A 27,427-nucleotide genomic window follows, 5' to 3' on the forward strand; every position below is an offset into this window, starting at 1 on the left:
AAACACCGTGCTCATGGGTTTTCTCGGGGTTCCGTTTCCTCCCACTTTCTTCACTCCACCATTTCATTCATTTCTCATAATCACCGTCTCCTTTGGCCTAACCATAGGCGTGGGACGTTAAACTCAAAGATTTCATTTCATTTCATAGATTTTATAGTACCTTGTCAAAACGTTTGTCTTCAAACTGTCAAATACAAGTCGCCGTAAATTATGTAATCTACTGTCACAAAAATATACCATATTATTTTCGGATCGCTATAAGGAAGAAATACCATACTATTTTGTGATCGGTATGGTAAAATACTATTTTTCCATACTATTTTACCGTAAATTATTAATTATATGTAAACATTGTTATTTTTAAATGACTGAAGCGAAGTAATCTCACGATGATGTTTTAACATCTGGTCATTAGGGGGGCCAGGAAATCATTTGGGGAGCCTGGCCCCGTGGCTACACCCCTGCCTAAGACGTACCTGGAAGATCAAAAATAGTACCCATCAGTATCAACGACCTTCTGAAAACGTTCGGGATGGGCATGGATTCCTTCGCGGTAGAACTTGGTTTGCCGTGAAGCAAAGAAGGTATCAAGTGCATTTTGCACCTTCACTACGGAGTTGAACTTTAGTTCTCTAATGTGAGTGTCCAAGAAATGGTTCAGGGATAATCGGACGGTGCATTGTCCAGGGAGTATGGATGGTGTCCCGGGTCACTCTAATCATGTGGGGCTTAGTGTTGTCCCGTAACGGGAGAACCCCTTAGCGATTGAGAAGTGCTGGCTCCAGGGTTTTGAGTTTTTCTTGAACACGGCTCAACTGCTGACAGTAGACAGTTGCATTAATGTTCTGCTCTGACCAGCCGGTAGCAGTTAACGATGCACGATGTCGCGAGCAGTCCACCAAACACACAGCAGGACTTTCTGCTGCATTACTGGTTTCAGCTGTTTTGGAACCAGTTCATGGGATTTTAACCAATGATGACGACGCCATGGAGCTTCTCATCCATGTCAACATCCTGTCCAGAAATGGCTCCTTCCTCAGACGAGACAGCAAAGAAACACAGGTGTCTGCACGCGTAGTCTTCTGACCCGGAGTTAATTCATGTGGGACCAATAGACTCAAATTGTAGTGTTTCCCAAGTTGATGGAGGTGCTGCCGGATGGTTTCTCCACTCACATTGAATGTTAGCCCCAGTTCCTCACAGGTCTCTCCACTGTTCGCCTCAATTGCTACCTAAAGATCTTCATTTTGCACATGTATTGGTCTTCCGGCACGTGGTGCGTCTTTCGTGAGTGTTTTGTCACCGTCCTTAAACTTTCTAAACCACCCTTGCACTGTCTGCTTAATCACGACACCCTCACGAAAGGCCTGAGATATCTTCCGCCCCACTGCAGTGGCGTTTGATCCAAGTTTGAATTCGTACAGCATACACGCCCTTATGACGCTCTGTGGAGGTTCCATATTCACTATGTCCTTACACAAGTTCATGTTGTAACTGAACTGCCACAAGCAGGTAGAATGTTGGATATACCCACACCGATCATATTTTATTCTATATCTTTTTACTTCCCAATAACGATAGCCGTGCCTCTTTGTGAGAAACTGCAACTTATGTTCTTTTTTTATTCTGCCAATTGTAAAAGAATACTAAACAAGAATTTCCCTACACGTTAAGACATCTTAAGAAAAAATATCTTCTTTCACCTCTACAAATTTTGAGCATTTTATCCCTACGCCGGGGGAAATTTCCCTCCATCTGGCAACTGTGAGCCGAAGATGGGAAAGATTCTTTGCTCTTTCCTCGTCGTTACTTGATATTAGTGCTGTCGAATTTTTGTGACTTCTGCAATTTTCGGTTTTTGAGAAAATCGGTTTTTAAAACCGAAACCGCAGATGCGGTTTTCAAAACCGAAACCGCAAAAGCGGTTTTTAAAACCGAAACCGCAAATGTGGTTTTCAAAACCGAAACCGCAAAAGCGGTTTTCAAAACCGAAACCGCAAATGTGGTTTTCAAAACCGAAACCGCAAAAGCGGTTTTCAAAACCGACATTTCGGTTTTATGAAATTTCACTTTTTTCAAAAACCGGTTTTCGGTTTTTTCAAAAACCGATTTCGACAGCACTAGTCCCTACGACTTGACCACGGTCAAATGCACTCAGGTCCTTCGTCTTGCCCATCACACAACGCACTGACACGGATACCGAGAGAGGATGCACACGGCAGCAGTACACGCGCGATGCGTTTCATTCACATGTACTGATGGAGCCTCTGCAGGGCGGTTTCTGCAACTGTCCTGCGGTTTCTAATTCAACTGGTGATTAGTATATATATATATATATATATATATATATATATATATATATATATATATATATATATATATATATATAGTGTGTTACAAAAAATTTGTCACAATATTTTGGGAACAGATTCGTTACATCAAAATAAGGAGAAAGAGTTCAAACGGACCTGTGGTCGTAAGTGCATTGTTTTGTAGGTATAGGATGCCGAAAACGTGAAAAAAATGAAATTTAAATGTCTATAGCTCCACTACTATAGGACCGATCATAGTCGGATCAAAACATCACTGAGGAACTAGTATGTGAACTATCCAAATATCCATCTTTCAGAACCTCCGGTACTTGCACAATCATTTTTGGAGAGGCTATTTGGGAGTAGTTGATCACTCTCCACCTACCTTTCTAAAAATTGGTGTGCAAGTACTGGAGCATTCTTAAACATGGATATTTGGATAGTTCACATACCAGTTCCTCAATGATGTCTTGACCCGACTATGATAGGTCCTATAATAGTGGAACTATGAACTTTTAAAGTTCAGTTGTTTCACATTTTCGCCACCCTACAACTCCGAAAGTATCCACTTTTGAGCACAGATGCATATGGACTTTTTTTTTTTTCTTATTTTGATGTGAGGAATCAGTTTCCAAAATATTGATACACTTTTGTAACACCCTGTATATATAAAACAAATATTTTAAAACCTTACTCAAGGACAATGTTAACAATGTTTAAAAATTAATTTCAAATGGTTCAGGAATTTTCCCATCATCATGAGACAGGCAACGTCGGTTTGAATGTGAAGGAAAAGAATAGAAATCGCTCCTTCTCCTTAAAAGCGACATTTTCGACCACGTTATCATACATACATATATATATATATAACATTTACACTAACATAGAGAATGAAACTAATCAACATTGAGGTCATTGGGTTGTCAGTGTTGCCAACCTGCTACAAAGTGTTATGTTTTTAAATAGCACTAGACGTCTACACTTTAGCATATGATTACTGACATCAAAACGTTCCTAAACGTGGGGCACTGTCTTCCGAAGTTTATGTGTGGTTTAAACGAAAGCTGTGGCCTCTATCGAATACCTTTCTCAATTACTTATCTTTCGAAACATGCAATAGTTATGATCTATGAACCGTTGTTTACTGTTGTGAGCCGTTAATTGACTTCACATTTGGACGCCTTGTCTTTCGAAAACGAAGCGAAATCTGCCTCATGTTTAAGAACGTTTTGATGTCACCAATTATATGCTAACATATGGACCTCTAGTGCTATCTGAAAACATAATACTTCGTACCAGGTTGGCAACACTTACAACTCAATAACCTCAAATGTTGGTTAGCTTCATTTTCTTTGTTAGTGTAAACGTATCTGCACAGGCATAATTTCACTTCATTGTATTATTCCTGTTATATTGAACATTTTCATCACTTTCCCATACTGAGCCATTGGAGGGCCTCAACATTTGAACACCCTGTATCTCGGAAACGAAACAGCATCGGACCCATGTTTAAAAGAACATTTTTGCTTATTTCGATGTCCCCAATCACCTCGTCACCTTTGGCCATGCATTTATGTTACACCCTACATATTTCCCTTTATTTTTAATGAGGGAATTATATACCGAGTTTTATTTCCCTGAATTGAGAAGCTGCTGACATATTTCATTTCTTGCTTAAATTTGAAGTTCCTGCCTGCCCTCTAGGATATGCATTTTAATCAGAACAACACGATCAAAACTCAATTCAAAGTACGTACTATATTCAAAAGTGGAAATACATCCTTGTTAGTCTGATATTTAATGACTTATTGACATATATATTACATAGAGCCTTTGTGCGCGTATCTAAATTATGTATTCAGCATTTGTATTGAACTACATACACGATTGATATTGTACATTCGTTCAAAAGTTATAATGAAGTCTACATGATCATTGATTCTAGAAGTTACATTCTTGAGTATGTTAAAATTATTTTGCTAATTTCGATACCATTGATACTGATATGTCGAAGGCATATGTGTAACAAACATAAATGTAATTATCTGAAACTGAAACAGCTTTTTTAGGGGACCGGAAAGTAATGCCGCTTTTTCGCATGTCGATATTGATTGGTCATTTAGCAGCTCATTGTGTACTTCAAAGTCGTGCCAAATACATGTCTCGGCTATAATGACTTGTTTAGTCGTAAATAATGCAAATTTTTTTTTTTTTTTTTTTTTTTTTTCCAGTTGATGGTAGCCAGCCAAATACCAAACAAGGCCCATATAAATCATTGTATGCTGTTTGAGTTTCACACGGGTAGTAACACAACAGTTGCTACCAAGAACATTTGCGCTGTGTATCCAAGTGCATTTGATGTTCCTAAATGCCAACGGTGGTTTGCGAGGTTCAAATTCGGTAATTTTATCTTTCCGACTCGTCTCGATCAGAAACACCAACTACTTTCGACAATGACATGTTAGTGACGGAATTGGAAGCAAATCCGTGTCAGACAGTCAAGGAATTGTCACACACTCTTAACCAACCTTAGTGGAACATCCAAGAACATTTTCAGCAGATTGGGAAGCTAAGCAAAACAGTCGTTTGGGTCCCGCATAATTTGTCCGAAGAAAAAGTTAACCGGTTTAACACATGCAATTTATTGCTTCAACGGCACAATACAGAACCATTTTTCGATCGCTTGATCACCGGAGATTAAAAAAAAAAAAAAAAAAAAAAAAAGGTACTGCATGATAATTCAAAACGAAAAAGGCAGTGACTCTCTCTGACTGAATCGCAACGCAGTACAGCTAAGCCAGACTTAGACCCAACAAATTGTGCTTTTGTGTGTTTGGTGGAGAGCTCACGGGATCGTTCATTTTGAAGTGCTGAAACCTGGACAAACTGTAAATGCAGACCTTTACTGTGAACAATTGGGTCGCGTACAGCAGTCTTTAGTTGAAAAGTGGCCAGTGATTGTCAACAGAAATGGCGTTATTCTGCAACACAATAAGCAAGACGAACCGTGGAAAAAGTTAATGACTTGAGGCGGGAGGTATTGTCACACCCACCATATCGTCCGATCTTCCGAAATTGTATTTTCATTTATTCCGATCGCTACATTATCTCAGTAGTAAACACTTTGAAACTGTGGATGATGTCCAAAATGCCCTCTCCAGATATTTTGATCACAAACCAATTGAGTTTTATTGATCCGGCATTGAAAATTTGCACACTAGATGGCAAAAGGCTCTTGATAACGAGGGTGATTGATTAAAAAAAAATCTTCACACTTTATCTCTTTGCATTTACTGTCAAAAAAATGACAGCCCCCAATATATTTCACTCACCTATCTATCTTCCTTACATCAGACTGACATTTGGAAGTTATTTCTGATTTTGCATAATCCTCACGTGAACTCGACGATGATGATGATGACTGTGATCCTTTCCTAGGCGTCTGTTTCTCAGGATATACAATAGAGTCAGAATCCGTGTTCTCAGAATCACCTTCAGAGGAACAGCTAACTGGCCGAATCTAAAATATGCAAATAAACGTCTAGATAATGAACTCATTAGATAAAAGGAACACATGAAACTACTGTTCTCTTCCTTCTTAAAGCAGTTAATATTGTTTTTGTATTATATCCATATATAGATGAATCTACGCTTACGACTCTGAAAGGAGGATGAATCTGTTTCTTTATTTCACTTACGAACTATCAACTAGATCTTCACCACTGGCTTCACTGGAATTTCAGGATTAAATATTGCTTTATCATCATGCTTACGATTCAGAGACCTGTGTAAGACATGAAAAATACGTTGAATAACTCAATTCTTATAATTTCTTTTCATTGGGCAATGACCATCAAGAAATCCTGTGAATTTATCTTTTTCGGTTAAGAGAAACCAACTTAGCGAACGCTTTTTAGAGCAGACTTTCGGGGTGAGGAAAGAGGTATCAGGAACTCCAGTGAATTCAAACCCGCATCAACAGCTTCCCTGAGATTGTACGAGTTCCAAGCCATGAACTTCATGATTAGCCAGCGAGGAATGGCCAAATCAGCTATAGACTACAAACATTGGCCGTTATACTAAGATTTAGAGATGTGTCGTTTGGAGACGAATGACTCTTGCCCACTAACTACACCAAGTAGTCTGTTGTTTTATTCAAACGTAGTTTGACTTCAACGAAATCTGACTGGGTAGAAACAGAGCGATGGGCATACCAGTTAGTCTGTATTTACTTTTCTTCTGACATAGTGAAAAATGTCAGAGCAAGAACGAGAATAAAGCGAGAAACTTTTTTTTTTTTTTTTTTAATACAGTGGACTCTCGTTAATTCGAACTTAGATAATTCCATCAAAGTTTATTTCCCTTGAAAACTGTATTGAAAACAATGGTAAAAAATCATAGGCAATATGAACTGTTGAATCTTCTGCTTGAATAATTCGAAATAGCACAATACAAGTATGTTTAAAGCTGGGCAAATTTCGAACAGAAAAGCGTGGTTTCAACTGGTTTTCAGTTACTCAGAGGCACCCATAGAAGAGAGTGACACAAAGAAAAACACAATATATCTGATGAGGAAGAAGATAGGGACGAGATCGGCACTGAAGTAAAGAAACAGCATCTGTCAACCCTACCTGAAGCTTCCGAAATCGTTAGAAATTTAATATGTATTGTATGTCAGTCACGTGTTTCTAATAATGCATTTTACGCAATAAATGAAACTGATTTTGTTGACCGCGTGAAAACAATCTAATCAAACCAAATGAAGATCACGAACTCCTTTAAGTGAGCACAGATAAATGAGGCTGCTAGTTATATGTTGGTTTGTATGTTAATTCAGTGAATGTGGCAATGTACTTAAACGTGTTTTCCTCGATATGTAAGGCTTAATTTATATGCGAGTAAATTGTCAATCCAGTAATTGTAGAATACAGATGTCAAGTGATACAAAGTAGAAGAGAAAAGGGGAACGTTACAATTGTTTAACGATCTTAAAGAGCGGTTGTTTGAAGATGATTTATGTTAGAATAAAGAGGTTAGCTGAAAACCACACGGCAAGAAATCTCATAAATTTTTGGCAACTGATCTTCAATGGCATAATATTCACGATGGTCCTATCAACGTTTACAGCTATTTCATGACTTGCATATATTAATGTTGATATAAAATATTTTTTCTTTCTATATAAACATCACATTTTTCGTTCTCGATCATGATATTGATTAGAGGAACTCAGACCACCTTTTTCTCTCTATTCTTCGATCTTGGGAAGATATAAATTGAAGAGCAAAATTAAATGCTGCAAAAGCTGCTTATTACAAAATCACAACAGTAAAACTTACGGAACTTTTCTCCTGCTTGCAAGTTCGCTTGAAAATTGTATCTAAAATGTCTTTATCAGTCTTGCCCCATTCTTTTGGATAGGAATCAATGGCAGATAATTCTTCTTTCCTGGATTTATAAGCATGTGAGGACGTATATTTTCTATTTTCATGCGGAATCTGCATGGCCTCCGAGTCTTCTGAATTACTTGCTTTCTCTTCACACATCGCATTTTTTGGTTTGCAAGGGACTATGTTTGGAGTATATATTGGATTAGTCTCTCCCAATATTTCACTTTTCTCACTTTCAGAATGTGCAGCATCATCTCCACTGAAATGAACACAATAAAAGTGAATCACATTACATGGATCACAACAGTACGATTACACTATTCCTTGTATTTTAATTCCAACGGGTGTTCATAAATAGCAGTATTTAGCATGTCAACAATACAACTATTTCGTACCTTACATACATCAAGCGTGACTTGCTCTATCCAAGTTTAAGATATGTTAATTAGTGTCTTCAGCATATACCTCTGGTCAGGAAGTACATATCTACATAATAATTAAGTTCCTTCCAAGTATATCTCATATTACTGATATTTTATGCGGTCGAAAAAAAAAAAAAAATTTGGAGGAACGAATAGGTCAGCAAAAAAACGGTATTTCTCGAAGTTTTTGACAGCTAGTGCTCAACTATCTGAACTTCCTTTTATCTTTCTTTCTTACTTGGTATGTTCTGAGGTTCTGCATCATGTCTGAAATTTCCATAAATATGACATATTGGGAAACGAATAACACTAATTTTAATTATTCTAAACGCTTACAGGGACATAGGTTTAGAATGCAGAGAAAATAAATACATGGAAGTTTGTCGGGATCGTTATACTGCAAATTATAGATGCGTTAAAATATTAAATAATACTTTTGATAAAGTGGATAGTTTCAAATATCTAGGATCAATATTAACAGGCAAAAGCCATATTCACGAAGAAATTAGATGTCCACTAGAAACAAGAAATTCGTGTTACTATTCAGTTCAAAATCTCTTTTCATCGCGAATTCTGTCGAGGAATTAAAATAGGAGGAATTAATCAGGCTTAAAATATATTGCCAAATATGGTCGCTTGCCCTGAGGGCAGAGCGTAGACTGAAAGCATTTGAGAACAAGATCCTAAGACAAATATTCGGATCCAAGAGGAACATGAATGGGGAAAGGCGAAAACTTCATAATGAGGAAATGCATAATTTATACCGTTTACCAAACATTGTTAGAATCATCAAATCTAGGAGGCTCAGATGGGCAGGCCATGTAGCGGGAATGGAAGAACGTGGGAACGCCTTTACAGTTTTAATTGTAAGTCCAATTGGAACGACCATTAGGAAAACCTACGCGCAGATGTATGAACAATATTAATATGGATCTGACAGAAATAGGAATAGAAAGTCGAAAATGGATCCAGTTGGCTAAGGATACAAGTCGATGGAGAGCTTTTGTGAACGCGGCATTGAACCTCCGGATCCCTTAGACCACAGAGTTAGTTGGTTATTCAGAAACAATAATCTCGATATTTTTCGATATCATGCGTCACACAATCGTAATAATAGTCAACAGGTGTGTTCACTTGGCAACGAATACTGGTATACTCCATTTCTCACAAACTATTTCGTAAATAGTAAAAATCAACCTACTTTCAGTCATATTATCCCAAATGACTTTTGCGTAAATCCCATACTGCACTTCCTTTTCACGCAGGTTAGTAGCCAGTCAAATGGAGTTGCTCAGTGGATAGGGATACATTTAATTTATTTACAGACTGCAATTAGATGCAACACCATTTAGTAATATTATTATTGTTTTGGTTTAACGTCCCGCGTGTACGCACCAGGTTAAGGAAAACAGTGAAAGTGGAAAGAAACGTTTTAACCGCGAGAAATCCACACACACAGTGTTTGTCCACCACAAAGCTAAATTGATGTTACATGGAACTGAACCAGGAATTCCACACATCAGAGATAAGAGCTTTACTACTGTGCTACCGCGTGCCTATTATTAGTAGTAATAGCAGTAGTGTTTATTATTATTATTTAATACCTAATGTGAGAGACATTGCAAAGGTATGCCTTGTATTTTAAGCAAAGCAACGGAAATGTCTGGAAATGCGCTTCCTTCTTTCTTCTTATGATGCTGTTATTGGTTAACAACAGAAACGCTCAAACAAAGATGAATGGCAAAGAGCCACCAGCTTTCTCAGTTCGCAGAGAGATGACCAGCCGTCCTAAAGAAAAACAGCCCATTATTTAATGTTCGAGAGCTATTGAAGAAAAAAAAAATGAACTAGTTTCATGCAAACTATCAACATGTAAAGAGTAGAATGGAGAGATATAAAACTACGAGAGATGAGACTGATCTCTTTCAAGTTACTTAAAACTGAAGTATCCAATTTGATTAACTTGTCATTGTAAGATGCTGTTTCTTCACAACATGTGTATTGAATAAGATAAGATGTATTTATTTTTACAAATCCCGTCTCCTTGTTTATATGTTTATATTTATTACATTTTTAAATAGGCTCAAATGCGAAAGTAATATCAAAATAAATATAAATAAAAGGCATGGGACCACACTAAACTTTCTCAGTCTAACTCCATAAATCATACCACACTGTAATGCTGTGACTAAAATATGAAAAAGCAGAACTAGACTACTCATCATCAGAACATGATTTCATCAGTAAAGAATAGTTAAGTAAGAAATCGCTTATATGGTATGTCAAAATGAAATTTATTCACACAACTTTTATTTTCAATCACAAGACATTTTTCATTCCTATTGTCAATCGGAACTCAAAAAAACCTGACTACCTAGTTCGCTTTCGAAAACCATATGCTTGTAGTCCTCTCGTACGTAGGAAATTATCGTGCTTGAGCGAGAAGAAAAAACTCAATTGGCCAAAAAATATTTTTCATTGTTATACTTTATTTCATCTTTGGATAAGAATGAAAGGATTCACAAAGATAATACAAAGGTGGCCAGATTTTTTGAACGAGATAGTACAAGAGGAACTTACTAGGGAAATACATGAAGTGGTACGCGAGAATCTGCATGTGTTATATATCATTGGAAAGGTCACACAGAGTATATCTCAAATGTGAAATACCTCGCTTGAATGGAGCATTTGGGGGCGTGGCGACAATTTGAATATCAAAACAAGACAAGCTCCGACACACCAGAAAACATGGACAAAATAGGAAGCTATGATGTAATTGTTTTGAGATGTGGTATATATAGGTTTGAAAGGTAGCTGAATACGAATCTGACACCATATGTTTACAAATCAAAATGGCGGACATAAATTACAAAACAAACAAGCTATGGATCTGAAATTGGATATACAGAGACACTGGACGTCGCTATATATGAATCGGATACCAAAAGTGTAAAATTCAAAATGGCGGATCCAATATGGCGGAAAAAAATGCAAAACACTGCTACGGAACTGAAAGCAGGTAGGTAGAGGTTTTCGTAGTCGCGGAGTACGAATTCAATGTTAAAAGTGCAAAATCCAATATGACGCAATATGGTTGATAAAATGTTCAAAACTACAGAATGGACGCATGTGTATAGAGACGAGTCTGGGCTCCGTCTCGATCTAATCTCGATTTGGTAAAGCGCATTACAGACGAGACCGAGACAAGATCGAAACTAGTCTACCATCCCTACTACGGAGAGTGGACATTTGCCATACTTATTGCTCTCAAGTGTACACGACATAATGTGAAACCGGAGACAGTTATGGAAGCATAAGGATGTTTTAAACGCGCACTTTTCACTGTCATTGTTCGGATCTTCAGATGGTATCTGCAAATAATCGCAACGTACCCTATAGGCGCCATTCAAGCGAGATATTACAGATGTAAAGCGTAGTTGATGCAGCTTTCCGACGATTTATAACATATATCGATCCCCGCATATCTCTTCGGGGCCGGAGGAGGGGGTTGGTAGTAAAATAATTATTGTCTATGATTGCAATCTGTTCGTATCATAAAACTTTCATGTGCGCTACAAAACCTGCCTTGCATTCTGTGCCTCAATTTTGGCATGATTGTATAGCAAAACACGCTTCCTGTTTGTTGTAAAACATCACCTGCCCCTACTTGCCCTCTTATGTGCTATAGGTATTTTTCTGCTTCGTGTTTAAGAATAATATATGCCCGTTCTGTACATTTTTATTTTATTTTTTTTTTTATTTTTCGTCCACCACATTGGATCTATCATATTGCACTTTGCACTTTTAACATTAAATTCGTATTCAGCGAACCCTCTTTCAGTTCCATAGAGGTCTTTTGCATTTTGTCCGCCATATTGGATCCATCATTTTGAATTTTACACTTTTGATATATCCGATTCATACATAGCGACGTCGAATATCTCTATATACCTAATTTCAGATCTATAGCATTTTTTTTTTTTTTTTTTTTGGTAATTTCTGTCCGCCATGTTGGATTCATCATTTTGAATTCTAAACATTTGGTGTTCGATTCGTATCCAGCTACCTTTTAAAACTATATACCACGTCTCAAAACAATTACATTATAGCTTCTTATTTTGCCCACGTTTTCAGGTGTTTCGGAGCGTGCCTTGTTCTTATCTTCAAATGGTCGCCACGGTCCCTACAAGCCCCATTCAAGCGAGATATTCCACATGTAAAGTGTACTCGGTGTGATCTTTCCAACACATGCAGATTCCCGCGTACCACTTCAAGTACTTCCCTAGTTAGTGGCTTAACAAATGTATTGAAGCCATATAATATTGTTAACGCTCAGGTTGGTAAAAGTCTACACCACACCTTGTACTTATTTTTTACTCTTAACAGAAGTGATAATTTAATGCAATACAGACAGCAAGAAATAAGAGTCTGTTTCAGTACTTCCATCATTCAACATATATATATGACCATAGTATATGTAAATAGCTTTAGTTCTTTAAGATGTATCGTTGTGTAGAAATGAAATGAAATGAAATCTTTTAAGTTTTACGTCCCACGGTTATGCCGGTTAGGCTAAAGGAGACGGTGATGATGAGAAATGAATAAAATCGTGGAATGAAGAAAGTGGGAGAAAACGAGAGAACCCCGAGAGAACCCACGAGCATGATGTTTATCCACCATAAAGTCCACACGGCGCCAGCTGGGATCGAACCAGGGACCCCAAGCACCGGATATGAACGCTCTACCACTGAGCCACTGTGCCCCCTATCGTTGTGTAGACTCAATAATTGAATGAAGAACCCAAAACTAAAGAGAAGAAGTACTTCTTATAAACATTTCTTGTTGATAGACAGAACTACATGAGAAATAAAACGAGAGAGAAAAAGCCAGTTTATTTCTTGTTGCGAACAGCAATGAGCTTTATTGCATTGTTGTCAAAATTAAAGTGACGAAAGCCGACTATACAACAAAAAAAGAACATCTGTAAAACTGAACAATTATTTCCTTAAGATTAGTCATTGAAACATTAAAAATTATGATGTGCAACATGATGTATTCATGATGAAAGAAACGATCATGCTTCTAGTAAAAAGTGTCCACGCTTGGATACATTTGTAATTTCGTTTCTCATACTAATTTGAGAGTGGTGAAGCAATAGAATTACTTTTAAATATGTACAGTACCGCTCAAAAGTTTTCGAACGCCCCGAATTTTTGTAAGCATCTACTGCGAACATATTAATTTGACAAGAGAACTTTACCACCCTGCTTCAAAAGGTATTCCTGCCTAAAGCATAGACATTTGACAAAGAGTTGAATCGAGATCTGAGAGGTACTGCAGATGATATGTCAAATTATAATTCTTAAAACTGAAGCCAAAAGAGGACATTTTGTATAGATATTACATAGAATAAACAAAACAGTGGAAGGTGAGGCAATATATTAGTTTTGTTTGGAAAGTGTAGACATACCGGGTGAATGCAGTGACAAAAATTTTAAAGAAAAGGTAGTTTTTGAAATTTTGCAGTTCTTGTTGATAGTGTTTACGATGATCAATACACTCTTCTGGTGAACTATTGCTCAGTGAAAGCGTATATGTAATATTCGCTGTTACTCTTTTAACGAGCAACAATGTAGCATACGAAACCATCGTAAACACTTTTCAAAGCATCGTATATTTGGCGTTTTAAACGTTAGCATATCAACAAAATATAAGGAACTGCAAAATGTCGAAAACTATTTTTTCTTTGAAATTTCTGTCACTGCATTCACTCTCTAGGTCTACACTTTCCAAACGAAACTAATACGTTGCTTCATCTTCCACACTTTTGTATATACAATGCCATATCTATATCAAATTGTCTTTTCTGCTTTCAATTTTAAGAATTATAATTTGGCATATCATCTGCAGTACCTCTCAGGCCTTGATTCAATTGTCATCCAATTTTTTGCTGTAGGCAGGAGTACCTCTGATACACAGCAAGAAAGTTCTCGTGGCAAAATAATATAGTCACAGTAGATGCTTACAAAAATCCAGGATGTTCTAAAACTTTTGAGCGGTAGTGTATATTGTCCATGGGTCACGAGAAACGCTTGTGTTTAGTATAATAATAATAATTTTATGAATATAATAACGTGGAATTACAAACGATGATATGGCTGTCAATCTAATATTCAATATAAATATGTTATGGACATACATCCTTGTTACGTCTGGTATTTGATGAATTATTGACATAAATGTGAATATAGACTTATACTTTATAAATATGAATATATATATACATCATATAGAGTTTTTCAGTATGTATTTACATTATGTATTCAGCATTTGTACTCAACTACAAATACGACTGATATTATGCATTCGTTCAAAAGTTACAGTGAAGTCTACATGATCATTGGTTCTAGAAATTGCATTCTCGGGTATGTTAACATTATTTTGCTCATTTCGATGTTATTTATGCTGATGTGTTCAAGGCATAAGTGCAACAAACATAAATGAAATTATATGGAATTGATACAGCTCTTATATATCACTCACCTATCTATCTTCCTTACATCAGAATGGCATATGGAAGCTGTTTCTGATTTTGCATAATCCTCACAAGAACGCGACGATGATGTCTGTCTTCTATGTGATTCTTTACTAGGCATTTGTGTCTTTGGATACACGAAGGAGTCTGAAGACTCTTCCTCATCTGAGTTCTCAGAATCATCCTCATACGAACAGTCAACTGACTGAATCTAAAATATGCAAATAAACGTACAAATAAGGAACTCATTACATAAAAGGAACCCATGAAACTGCAGTATTTTTCCTTATCCAATACACAGGTAAATCTACACTTATGACTCTAAACGGTGTTTGTTTATTTCACTTACGAACTAACAATGAGATTACCACCACTGGCTTCACTGGAATTTAAGGATGGTTAAATATTACTTTTATTATCACGCTTAGGTTTCAGAAAATTGCGCAAAAGATGGGTGAAGAGTGAAGATGTGTAAAACGTTGAATAATAACATTTTTTTAAAACGCCCAATGACTATGAAATGGGGTGCATCTACCTTTTACGGGTCACAGAAACGAAGCTAGCAAAACTTCATTTAAAGGAGATTATCGACGCGAGAGAAGGGGTATCTGGAACTATAGTGAATTTGAACCCGCATCATTGACTTTCCTGAGATTGTGTAAGTTTCAAATATTTGCCATGAACTTCATCCAACAGCCAGCCAGGAATGGCTAAATGAAATACAGGCTACAAATATTGGTCTTTATATTCAGATTTAGAGATGTGCCGTTTGCACACGAAAGACTCTTGTCGATTAACTACACAAAGTAGTCTGCTGTTTGGTTCGAACTAAATGTGATTGGGTAGAAATAGAGCGAAGAGCATAGCTGTTATTGAGGTCGAATCTTGTTCTGACCTTCAATATCTGTATTTACTTCTCTCCTAACATAATGAAAAATAAAAACATAACACCAAGTTCAAAAAGCACAATCTCTCAAGATCTTTTTTCTTCAGTAATTTGTAAAATTCATTGAAATTGGTTGTTCTTATCTCATGATTTATTTGCTTTTTCTTCTTCTGCAAGCGACCAGCTCACCTCAAATAAACGATTATACCTATATATAGGAAGTTCGTAAAATAAGTTCCGTTTCGATTTTTCTCCGCGGCAGTGCTACAATCGCAGTTCTACTCACGCGCACTAGTTACTCTGATCCAAGCAGAACGAAACGACGCCATTTTGAGATCGCTCTGTATTGTGTGTCGTTTGTAGTGATTGTCTATGATGGCAGAGTTGATCAAAAATCCCACCGCTTGTGAAATTAGATATGTGATTCGTTTTCTGAATGCGAAGAACGTAAAACCAAGTGACATTCATCGACAAATCTGTGAGGTTTACGGAGAAAATGCAATGAGTAATTCAATGGTGAGAAGATGAGTCCGACAATTTAAGGAAGGGCGTGATCAAGCGCATGACGAACAACGATGTGGGCGTCCATCTGTGGTTTCTGATGAACTGGTAAGTGCAGTCGAAGAAAAAGTTAAGAACAACCGTAGCTTTACGATTAATGCTCTTAGTCTTGAATTTCCACAAATTTCAAGTACTTCACGAGATTGTTACTGAAAACCTGGGTTTTCGTAAACTTTGTGCACGTTGGATGCCTAAACTGCTTACTGATGAACACAAAAAACTACGGATGGCCAGCGAACTTGATTTTCTGACACGTTATCATGATGATGGCGACAACTTTTTATCGCAGATAGTAACGGAGGATGAAACTTGGGTTGCTTATGACACCCCTGAAACGAAACGGCAATCCATGGAAAGGAGGCACACTTCGTTCTCAACAAAGGTAAAACCAAAGCAATTCTTAACACCCCGAAAAGTCATGTGCACAGTGTTTTGGGACAGACAAGGCATTTTCCTGATTGAATTTTTACCACGAGGTGCAACAACCAATAAAGATGTTTATTGCGAATTGCTTAAGAAACTGTGCCATGCAATACCGAACGAGCGCAGAGAAATGCTCTCCAAAGGTGTGGCTTTCATTTACGACTACGCCCGACCACACGATGCAAATGTGACCAAACAACTCCTTGAAAGCTTTGGCTGAGACGTTTTTGACCATCCTCCGTTCAGTCCCGACCTCGCTCCTAGCGACTTCCATCTCTTTCTGCATTTGAAGTCTTTCCTTCGTGTAAGCGCTTCAACAACGATGAAGAGTTAAAAGAACATGTTACCACATGCTTGACAACACAGGCGACAACATTCTATGATGCAGGAATAGATCAACTTATACCACGATATGAAAAATGCCTGGAAAATTACAGGTTATGTGAAAGAGTAGTGTAAGTGTTATTGATTTTTGTGCTATACATTGTTATCTTTATCTGTACTCAATTTCTTTTTTCATTACCAAACGGAACTTACTTTCCGAACGAACGTTTTTATAAATACTCTACATAAAGCTCATCTCCTCTTCCATCCGACAGAGGGTGCATCAAATCAACCACAAAAAAGGATAGGACGAATTAGAAATATTTATTTTTTTAATGCACCAAATACTCAGGCCTCTTTAACACCATTCATAACCAGACTATGGACTCACCATGTTTAAGGAAAAACAACAGCACGTACTATTTTCATACACAGTGGGAGGACTCTTTTAATTCAAAGTCCATGAAAAGAATTCGGATTATTCAAAATTCAAAATATCCAAAAATGTGTACTTTTGAATACCTAAAATCAAGTGAACAAAATTACTGTATATGAAAAAAAAAATTAAAAAAAAAATAGTAATACAAAATTTATCATTTTGATTTTGCTTGTTTATTCGTAAGTGAAAGGAGATTATGAAATGCAACTTACAGCAACCATAGATAATGTTATTCCACAACAGAAAATATGAACCTAAAGAATTTTCAGTATTGCTATCCATAGAAATTACAGTGTTGCCACAATAACATTTCCTCCAAAATCTAAGTTGAGGCAGCAATTAGAGGAACAAACTTAACTGCATTTGACTACGTATCATGTTGTCTTCAAATCCTGTGAACTACTTTTTAAAACACATTATTATTTAATTTTAATAACTGTATGTTAAAATTATTTTGTTTATTATAAACTAAATATAACTATTATTTAAAAAGTAGTTCACAGGTTTTTCAGGTACTACGTCGGTTGACGATCAGAGGTTGTACATTAAGAGTGAAACTTTTCGTTAAAAAAAATACAGGAATACATAGTGTTTTACGTGAAGTTAGTGATAAGCTAACAGTAACCTGTTGCAGTTTCTCGTTGGGTTCAAACGTAGGTTACAGATTTTGAGCCGGAGTTGCAATCACAGTCTAACGAGAGGACATCTTCCCAACGTCCAACAAAATGTTAACGACCGAAATCAACGGTCAAACAAATGTGGATTTTTACTTATAGTCACCAAGGAATCATCATAAGAGACAGAGTTCCATGTGGAAGAAGTGTTACATTAGTGTATTGTTATAACTTCTTACAAAAACTACTCAGAAAAATGCACAAGACCCGATCTCAGTTGTTCGAGGCAAGAGCCACACATTCTAGACAACGCCTGACCGCATTCCGGTTGCTTGATTGATTGAGCATTTAATACAATTTAAAAATAACATGCTTTTGTCCATGTTACGATCAAGACAATTGTTGTAATAAAATTTAAAAAATAAACATGTTTTTGTCTTCGCCACGATTAAGACGACTGCCGTAAATAAAATTAAAAAACAAACACGCTTTGTCTCCGCCACGATTAAGACGACTGCCGTAGATAAAATTTATAAAAAGAACATGTTTTTGTCTCCGCCACGATTAAGACGACTACCGCACATGAAATTAAAAATAAACAGGTTTCTGTCTCCGACACCATTAAGACGACTGCCGTAAATAAAATTAAAAAAATATATATGTTTCTGTCTCCGTCACGATTAAGACGACTGCCGTAAATAAAATTTAAAAAATAAACATATTTTTGTCTTCGCCACGATTAAGACGACTGCCGTAAATAAAATTAAAAAGCAAACACGCTTTGTCTCCGCCACGATTAAGACGACTGCCGTAGATAAAATTTAAAAAATGAACATGTTTTTGTCTCCGCCACGATTAAGACGACTACCGCACATGAAATTAAAAATAAACAGGTTTCTGTCTCCGACACGATTAAGACGACTGCCGTAAATAAAATTAAAAAAAAAAATACATGTTTCTGTCTCCGTCACGATTAAGACGACTGCCGTAAATAAAATTTAAAAAAATAAACATATTTTTGTCTCCGCCACGAATAAGACGACTGCCGTAAATAAAATTAATAAAAAACATGTTTTTGTCTCCGTCACGATTAAGACCGCCGTAAATAAAATTTTAAAAAATACACGTTTCTGTCTCCGCCACGATTAAGACGACTGCCGTAAATAAAATTAAAAAAATATAAACATGTTTTTTTCTTCGCCACCATTAAGACGACTGCCGTAAATAAAATTTAAAAAAATAAACATGTTTTTGTCTCAGCCACGATTAAGACGACTGCCGTAAATAAACTTCAAAAAACGAACGTTTTTGTCTCCGTCACCATCAAGACGACTGCCGTAAATAAAATTTAAAAAATAAACATTTTTCTGTCTCCATTACGATCAAGACGATTCCCGTAAATAAAATTTAAAAGATAAACATGTTAAAATATAACAAAAATACGGCTGCAAAAAAGAAGTAAAAATGAGCATAACAATAATTACGAGGGCTGTCCACAAAGTAGCAGACGTTTTGGCCTACCGTGTCAGTGGGCGTGGCTAGAGACACTATCTTGGTGTCAGAACGTTGCCACACTCGGTACGCATCCAGATGTAGTACCATGAGGACTGTGACGCTTTTACTGTGCTTTCTGTGACGTGTTACAATGTGCGCTGCAATAGAAAATCCCGCCTTTTGTGAGGTGCGTATGTGATTAGTTTTTTGTTGGCAAAAGCCTACAAGCGAATTGAAATCCATCGCCAACTGTGTGAAGTGTATGGATATGGAATAAGAGTGAAAGCCGAATGAGGCAATGGCGCATTGATTTTAAACATTGCTGTTCCAATGTTCATGATGAGGATCATAGTGGTAGGCCTAGCCTTGTGTCTGATGAACATTCACGATTACGGAACTTGGCTGAACAATTTCCCCAAATTTCACGGAGTTAGTGCATGAAATTCTGGTAGAAAAGTTTGGTTGCCACAAATTTTTTGCTAGATGGGTTTCGAAAATCCTAACGGAAGGCCACAAGAAACAGAGAATAGCTGCATCGCTGACTTTCTTCGAAGATTGCAAATAATGGGAACAAAGTGGTCGATACTGACGCCGAATTGCATGCCTGTGTAAGCCAGTGCTTGAAATCGCAGGCGGCAGCTTTACCTTTCAAATGTATATAATACAATCTGGTTTGTTTATTGTTACTTTAAAAAAAATTAAAAATGACTGGCACTTTCTGGATAACCCTCGTACTAAATATATAAGATAAAAATAAATAGTAAAGATAGAACAATATCAATAAATAGCAAAAAAACAGAACAATAACAACAAATACTAATACTGGTAACAATAGAGAATATATATAACTATAACAAGAACGAGTGAAAAAAACAATAGAAGGGCAGAATAAAATATAAAAGTGCAGCAACAATAAACATACGAGAAAAGGACGAAAGAAAAGTCAGATAACGTGAGCAATGTTACAAGCATGCACAAAAGACAGGACACGCTCAACAATAATAATGTAATTGCTCAATCAAGTTTAAGTGACAGTCTGTGACTTTCTGGGTTCAGAGTATTCAGGACATTCGACAAGAATGTGCTGAATACCTAGTGGGACAACGCATTCTTCACAATACGGACTATTCAAACCACGCAACAAATAACTATGCATCAGATGAGAGTATATGATATGTAAACGCGTTAGGAGCACTTTATTTCGATGACGGGAGCTAGCGAATGGGTACTATTCTCCAAGGAACTTTATCCTCCAATGCAACTCTTCGGCTAAAGCGGCGTTCTTGGCAGCTATGTCAGAATGTTCGTTTCCCTGAATGCCGACATGACCCGGCACCCAGCACACAACGACAACACAAGCTTGTTGCTGTAGCTGATAGCATCTCACGAAAATGTCTTGAACGAGGGCGTGCTAACTGAAGATATTCTGTAGGCTTATAACTAGGCTTTGCGAGTCCGTGCAAACCGGTACATGACGTAACGAACGCGTAAGGACGTGGTGGAGGGCAAGCTTAACTACAGTTATTTCAGCAGTATATACTGAACACAGGTGATGCAAACTGAATTTTCAGCTACGCTCGTCAGTGACAAAGGCACAGCTAACAGAATTTCCATCCTTAGAACCGTACGAATAGAACGCATTAAAATCAGAGTACTGCTCCAATAATGCTGCAAACTCCTGTGGTATACCTCGGAATGGCGTGCTGTTTCGAATGCAAAGACAAGCGCAAGTCAAGTCTTGGTGTACAAGCAACCACGGGAATACAGCACAAAACTGAAGCAATGAGAGAGAGATAGGGCCATATGAAATCGTCAGAGAGAAAACTTTCACACACACGGATGTACCATGTAACAAATCTTTAAAAAATAATATGATTGATTGAATGATTGACTAAGATTGAGAGAGGTAGTATAGAATTAGAAATTCACTTTTATAGGCATTACATGAAGGAAACTAATTTATTACAATTATATATAACAAAGAGCATATAAGATAAACCATTACCAAAAGAGATTATTAAATGAATGATATTAACAAGATAATTGAAGGGTTCACATTCTCGTTTTACATGTCAGGACTGTCTATGTGTATTTTTCACCAGAGTCACTAACAGAGCTCATTGTGAGCGTACTTACAGTGTCTTTACGTCCATTACCATCAGAAACTGCACTATTCCTTCCCAATGTCACTTTTCGACGAAGCAAGAGTGGTAACTAGGAGGTTGATAGATTCTTCTGCACACCTAGACTGAATTGTCTACGGTTTTTATAATACTTACATTTCACGGAACTGGAATTGTTTTTGTTTTCACTTTTCTAAATTCGTCCGCGTTACCTACAAACGTGTTGTTAGTTCTATTTAAAAATGTTTTCACTCTGCTATATTGTTCTAGAAACTTAGAGTTGATCCGTTAACTGTGTACTTCTATATTATTATTTTTAAACCTCAAAATGAGGAATGTCTTAATCCTCTGCTAAAAAAATATCTGTCATCTGTTCTTATGAACTAGTGACTTTTAAACCTCAAAATAAAACACTAAAGGGTGTGAACACATGGGATGAGAAAAAAAAACACTGACATGCGAAGAAGGTCCATGTGAAAATGCAGAAGGCTGCAAACTGGAATGCCGTGGAGAAGTGCTGGTTGCATATCGTACCGGAGCACTAGGAGCAGGGCTGGCTGCGTCGCTCTGGAGCTAGAAGTCTCTGGAGACAGGGCTGTTTGGATCTCTCAGGAACAGGAATTCTCTGGAGGCATGCTGGCTGCATTTCTCAGGAACAAGACTGTTTGCATCTCTCAGGAACAGGAAATCTCTGGAGACATTGCTGGCTGCATTTCTCAGGAACAGGGCTGTTTGCATCTCTCAGGAACAGGAAATCTCTGGAGACATTGCTGGCTGCATCCCTCTGGGTTCTGGAAATGGCTGTCCCAGGGCGGGTGGAGCACGGGTCCAGGAAGTAGGACGTAAATGAAAGGAACTCAAAAAAGGACGTGGATCAAAAAAATGAAAGTACGCCTGTGTACGAGTTTCTCTGTTAGGTTTGTAGGCAAGGCTTCTTATATTCAAATTTCAGTATATGAAAAGAAGAAAAATGGAAAGAAAGGTGAAAAAATAATGATAAGACATGTCTGATACCAGGTATGCATCCCAAGAATTGTTGTTAACAAATGGGTTACGGAAAAAAAACTGCAATTGGTGACAGACAGAAAATGGTGCATCTAGTATATTGCTGCTTAAGAGGCCGAGATACCGGGTGAGGTATGTTGATAGTGAAGGAAGAGAGGAGGGGTGGTGGGAAGTGGAGGTGGGAGAGGGGTGTATTGAACAACCACAGGTGATGGTCGGTTGCGAAGGGGAAGTGTGTTAAGCAGTAAACGTCGGCGAAGGCAGTAGTGAAAAATAATTAAGCCGAGTAGAATTAAAATGAAGAATAAAACCGGGAAGGAAATATAAATGTACATTAAGCGGGAATCGAAAGCAGTTACTTTCAGGGGGAAGGATGAGAGAAAAAGGCTGCAAAAGGAGAGAAAGAAAAAAAACGGATAAGTGGATAAAATGATTAAGAAATGTGATGGGTATGCTTATGAGTTATATTATTATTGTTATTATTATTATTATTAGTGGCATGTTACCCTGAAGATATTTGTAATGATGTTAAGATCAGTGGTTAGACAGCGCAAGATGGGGTGCCCGTAGGTTAGGAAGAACGGAAAAGGTCCATGTTGCTGTAACCCGGAAGTAGGTTACAGAGGTCAATGACTGGCGTATAAGTGTAGTTCTGGGGAGGTACTGTAAGGTAGTGGAATTACGGGGTGTTGACAGGTGGCATTCAGTAGTCTTATTGTAGTTCTGGAGAACAGATCGAGTGAAAAAAAATGGAGTTTCAGCTGATGACGGTAATACGCGCAGGCCGACGGAGGTTATGAAAAACATTAAGTTTTTTTTTTTTTGAAAGTGTGGGAAAAGGTGAGGGTGGAAGTGTGTGGTGTTTTGTTCTTCATAAGCATGGTGGCGGCGAGAAGAGAGAAGGGAAACGAAAGAAGAGGTGATGAGGTAAGTCCAACGTTTTTTTTGTTATATAATTATATATAGGTGCAACGGGAAATATATGAAATTGGTTATGCCTGTTATGTAAGGGGTATTGTTTCAGGAGTGGGGTGGAAGACATGTGGGTGATTATGATGTTGAACACGCCTATAGAGGATGTAGATGAAAACAGAATTCACCATAGACAGAAAAAAGAAAAGTAGGGAAAAGGAAACCGAAATGGTAGGGTAAGATTCAATAGGGATCCAGTTTAGCCATACCGGAGGTTGATAGGTAGAGTTTATTTCCGGAATGGGGGAGATTCGAGTACTAAAGTTAAGCGGCAAATGCTGAATAGAATGAAAGGAAAGAATGCGATCTGCGGGGAGCATGAGCAAGTCTGTGTTAATGAGATGGATGTGATGGAGGATTAATGATCTATGAATCGTAGTTGTCGGTAAGCAAAAATGAGAACGTGGAATGAGCTCTCTTAATCCGGAGAGCAAAGCAGAGTCGCAAGGGACAGTGACACGTAGGTTATGTGAGTTATTGACAAATAATGGTATATGTGTATCATTAAGGAACTGAAAATGGAGTTCGTTGGGAGGGTTGGTCAAAATATATTGGTGATTGTGTACGGGAGTAATTGAAAAGTGTTTGGAAGTAGAACATGTATAGGTACATGCATTTTTTAATAATCCTGATATGTGCTGATATTTCAGCGCTGAAAGGCAGGAAGCAACCGTATGATTAAAAATTATGGGAATTTTACATAAAAAATGTTTGTTAGAAATTCGACAGTTGCGTAAGTCTGGTTGCGAGAACGGTATTGCCTGTTTATTAAAAAATACAACTAAATCTGATGAAGGATGAAGAGAGCATTGCTCGTGCGGTGTGGCAATGGGGTAGAGATGTAGCTGAAAAAGACGTGGTAAAGCTGAAAGGGGAATGACGGGAATTTTAACGTGAAGTAAAATATGATTATCCAAGAAATAACACGTGGTAATGGGAAGAGTATATACAATATAAGCTGTGAGGGTCGGATGAATGCGAAGGTGTTTAGGCGTCAGTTTAGCATTTAGATTATGGAGGTCAGCATGTAATTGTCTAATAGGAACAATTTGTGGAGATAAACGATTGTCTTTACATTCGTCAAAGATGTCATTAAAGTTAACTAAGTAGAGTAACTGGCGGACCATGAGAAGAATGGAATTATCAAATTTTAAGAACATTTTAGAGAAGGTGATGAAAGATTTATGATCCGAAGTAAAGGCGTTTAATAAGCGGGTTTCTTCTTTGATGAGAGCAGAAACTGTAGTTTGAACATCCGATAATGAGGTGGAGGTTTGTTTCGCTAAGTTAGCCAGTTGATGAGATAGGTCGGAGACCTGAGAAGTGAGGACAGATTCATGTTTTTCTAAATCTTGAATATGAGTTTTTAACTGGTTAGAATCAATTTGTGTGGAATGTATCTGATCCTCAGTGGCAACGCCAGTTAAAAAATTTAAGGCAGTTCCAAGAAAGTTAAAGAGTCCCCTCTGTGGCCGTTTCGTATTCCGTAAAATAAATTTATCATCGGAAAGAAATTTAAAGAAATAGGTAGATTGTTGTATATCATCTGAAATATTTTGAACAGAGTGGAGAAAATCCTGAAAGTGGGTGCATAGGCGTGAAGTATTGGCTTGGCATTGGAGTGAAAGGTTTAAGGGTTGGAACTGGGGTGTGGAGATATTGTATAGGAGGGGAAAGGTTTGGGTATAGGGGATAGCCTGTGGGACAAGTTCATAATCAACGCCACTGGTTAACTGAATGCCGTGAGGCATGAGGGTTGCATGTACGTATATGCAGGGGAAGATAATAAAATACCTGGAAAAGAAAAAGAAAAACGTTCATCAGATTTCTTTCGTGTATCCCAAAGCGCGCGCAAGTGTTTAAACAGAACCAGCTGTTTAAGATTAAGATACAGGAAGGAAATAAGTGAAAACGGGTAGGGGAACTGTTCTTGTATGTTTAGAAAGGGTAACGCTGCGATTTGTAAAGTGGCGAGGTACGTATGTGAAGGGAAGAAGGGGAAAAGGGATAAGAGGTTAAGGTGTGTCGGGAAATGAACCAATGCCTCAATATGAAATCAGGATTCGGTAGGTGAGATATGAGTGCAGTGTACGGCCGAAAATGATTGCACGGGAGAAAGATTTGTGTGAACTGTGTTGCCTACCTAACAGGGGATGTGAAAATAAAGTTCCTTTTGAAATATGAGTCCATGGCAGAACGAGAGACAAAGTCGGGAGTTTTGCCAGCTGAAAACTTTAATTAGACGATTTCAAAAAACGCTTATATTTCATTTCGAATTCTGAATTAGGTGTTGTTGGTGGTACATAATGTTTCAAACGAGTCTTTCCTATAAGGGTGGGTTTACCCTCTATGTCAACGAGGACTTCGTTTGGAGAAACAGTTGATATGAGCCTATAAGGTCCTTTATAAATTCTGGATAGTGGTTTACAAGTACCAGGCTGAGAGGATGTGTCCAAAACCATAACTTGAGAGTCCGGTAGGAACTCTGTGGGCGGTTTGCTTGATTCGACTTTTTTTTTGAAGTCAAGAAATGCTTGGTGCTTCCTATATTCAACTAAATCCCTCATGTCTTTCAGTGCCAAAAGGCGGTCCTGTAAATCTAGATGTTCTTTCTCAACATGTAGCAAGTTATCTATGGGTAGGCGAGGAGGTACTCCATATAACAACTCATGAGATGAGACACCTAAAGATGTTAATGGAGTCTTGTTAAGTGCGGAAGTGGCGTGAGGCAAATATTTTGGCCAGAGTTTTTGGTTAGATTGACACAGAAATTTAAAACTGGTTTGCAATGTGCCCAGACGTTGTTCAACTTTTCCTAGTGTGAAATGCTGATATGGTAATCCATACTTAACTGTAATGTTCAGTGATTTGAGAAAGTTCAGGGATAAAGCGGAAGTGTGGCTTGACTGACGGTCCGTATAAATACAGGAAGGAACACCAAAGAGAATGATTATTTGGTTCGTAATGAAGGAGATGAAATTGTCAGTATTTGGGGTAGTGATGGGTTGTGTAATGGTAAAGCCTGTGCAATGTTCGGTTGCGGCATAGAAATATTGGTATTTCTCTGGGTCACTGGCTATGAATTTTCCTGCTAAGTCCAAGCTATAAACCGAAAATAGGGGAGCTTGGGGAAAACGTTGTATGTTGGGGTTGTTGGGCAAATAATTGCGTTTAAAAATTGCACACTGTTTGCAAGATTTGAGTTCACTCGCTAACCAAGATTTCAAGCGTGGTACGTAATATTTATAACGTATCATCCAGTAAAGTTTGTTAAAGCCTACATGAGTAAGTTCACCGTGGTATTCCTGAAATAAAGCAGGTTTTAGCGCGTCCGGAATACAGACAAGCAAACGGGTTTGCGAGGCACGATACATTTTTCTGTACAAGATGTTGTTCTTAAGAACGTACTGTTTCGTGAGAGGTTGAAAGGCCGGGTCTGATTCATTTTCGGTATTTAGAGTCGTAATAATTTTGCCAAAAAAACGGTCCTGAAGCTGGAGATTTGGTAGGTCAGTGTTGTCACCTATTGTAGTTAGAACAGTAGGAGGAGTGTCCTCCAAGGATGGGTGGGTCTGGTCAGTATCAGTCGTGTTGGAAAAGAGGACGGCATCGGGAGTGTCATCCTGTTCTAAGGCAATGGCGTCTGGTGAGACGTCCAGAGGAAAACGGCTAAGTAGGTCGGCGACTGCGTTAGACTGACTTTTTACGTGTTTGATTGTAAAAGTGAGTGTTGATATAAGTGATCCACCGGAGAATTTTTGCGTTTGGGATAACAGTTTTCCTAATAGCGAGAATGGAAATGTTATCAGTGATCAAAGTAAAATGTTTTCCCAGAAAGTATTTTTCTAATTTCTTAAGCGAAAAGAAAATTGCATATAATTCCTGATGAAAAATCGGGAGTGGGTTGACAGTTTTTGGATGCCTGGA

General features: G+C 37.7%; 1 protein-coding gene and 1 pseudogene across 1 annotated transcript in view; one reads left to right on the forward strand and one right to left on the reverse strand.

Annotated features, from left to right (window-relative positions):
• The window catches only part of LOC145690795 (uncharacterized), an 87,188-nt gene that overhangs the window by 17,029 nt on the left and 42,732 nt on the right, over positions 1 to 27,427 (reverse strand). Inside the window, exons 4-6 of the mRNA XM_081766081.1 lie at positions 14,668 to 14,870; positions 7,652 to 7,961; positions 5,645 to 5,832 (exon numbers count right to left, since the gene is read on the reverse strand). Of these exons, the coding sequence (XP_081622207.1) occupies positions 5,645 to 5,832; positions 7,652 to 7,961; positions 14,668 to 14,870 (701 nt within the window). The remainder of the gene's footprint in view (positions 1 to 5,644; positions 5,833 to 7,651; positions 7,962 to 14,667; positions 14,871 to 27,427) is intronic.
• LOC145689032 (uncharacterized) lies at positions 4,157 to 4,999 on the forward strand (annotated as a pseudogene).

Source organism: Thermobia domestica, chromosome 7 (genome assembly GCF_964235325.1).
Source record: "Thermobia domestica chromosome 7, izTheDome1.hap1.1, whole genome shotgun sequence".
NCBI classification, from domain to species: domain Eukaryota; kingdom Metazoa; phylum Arthropoda; class Insecta; order Zygentoma; family Lepismatidae; genus Thermobia; species Thermobia domestica.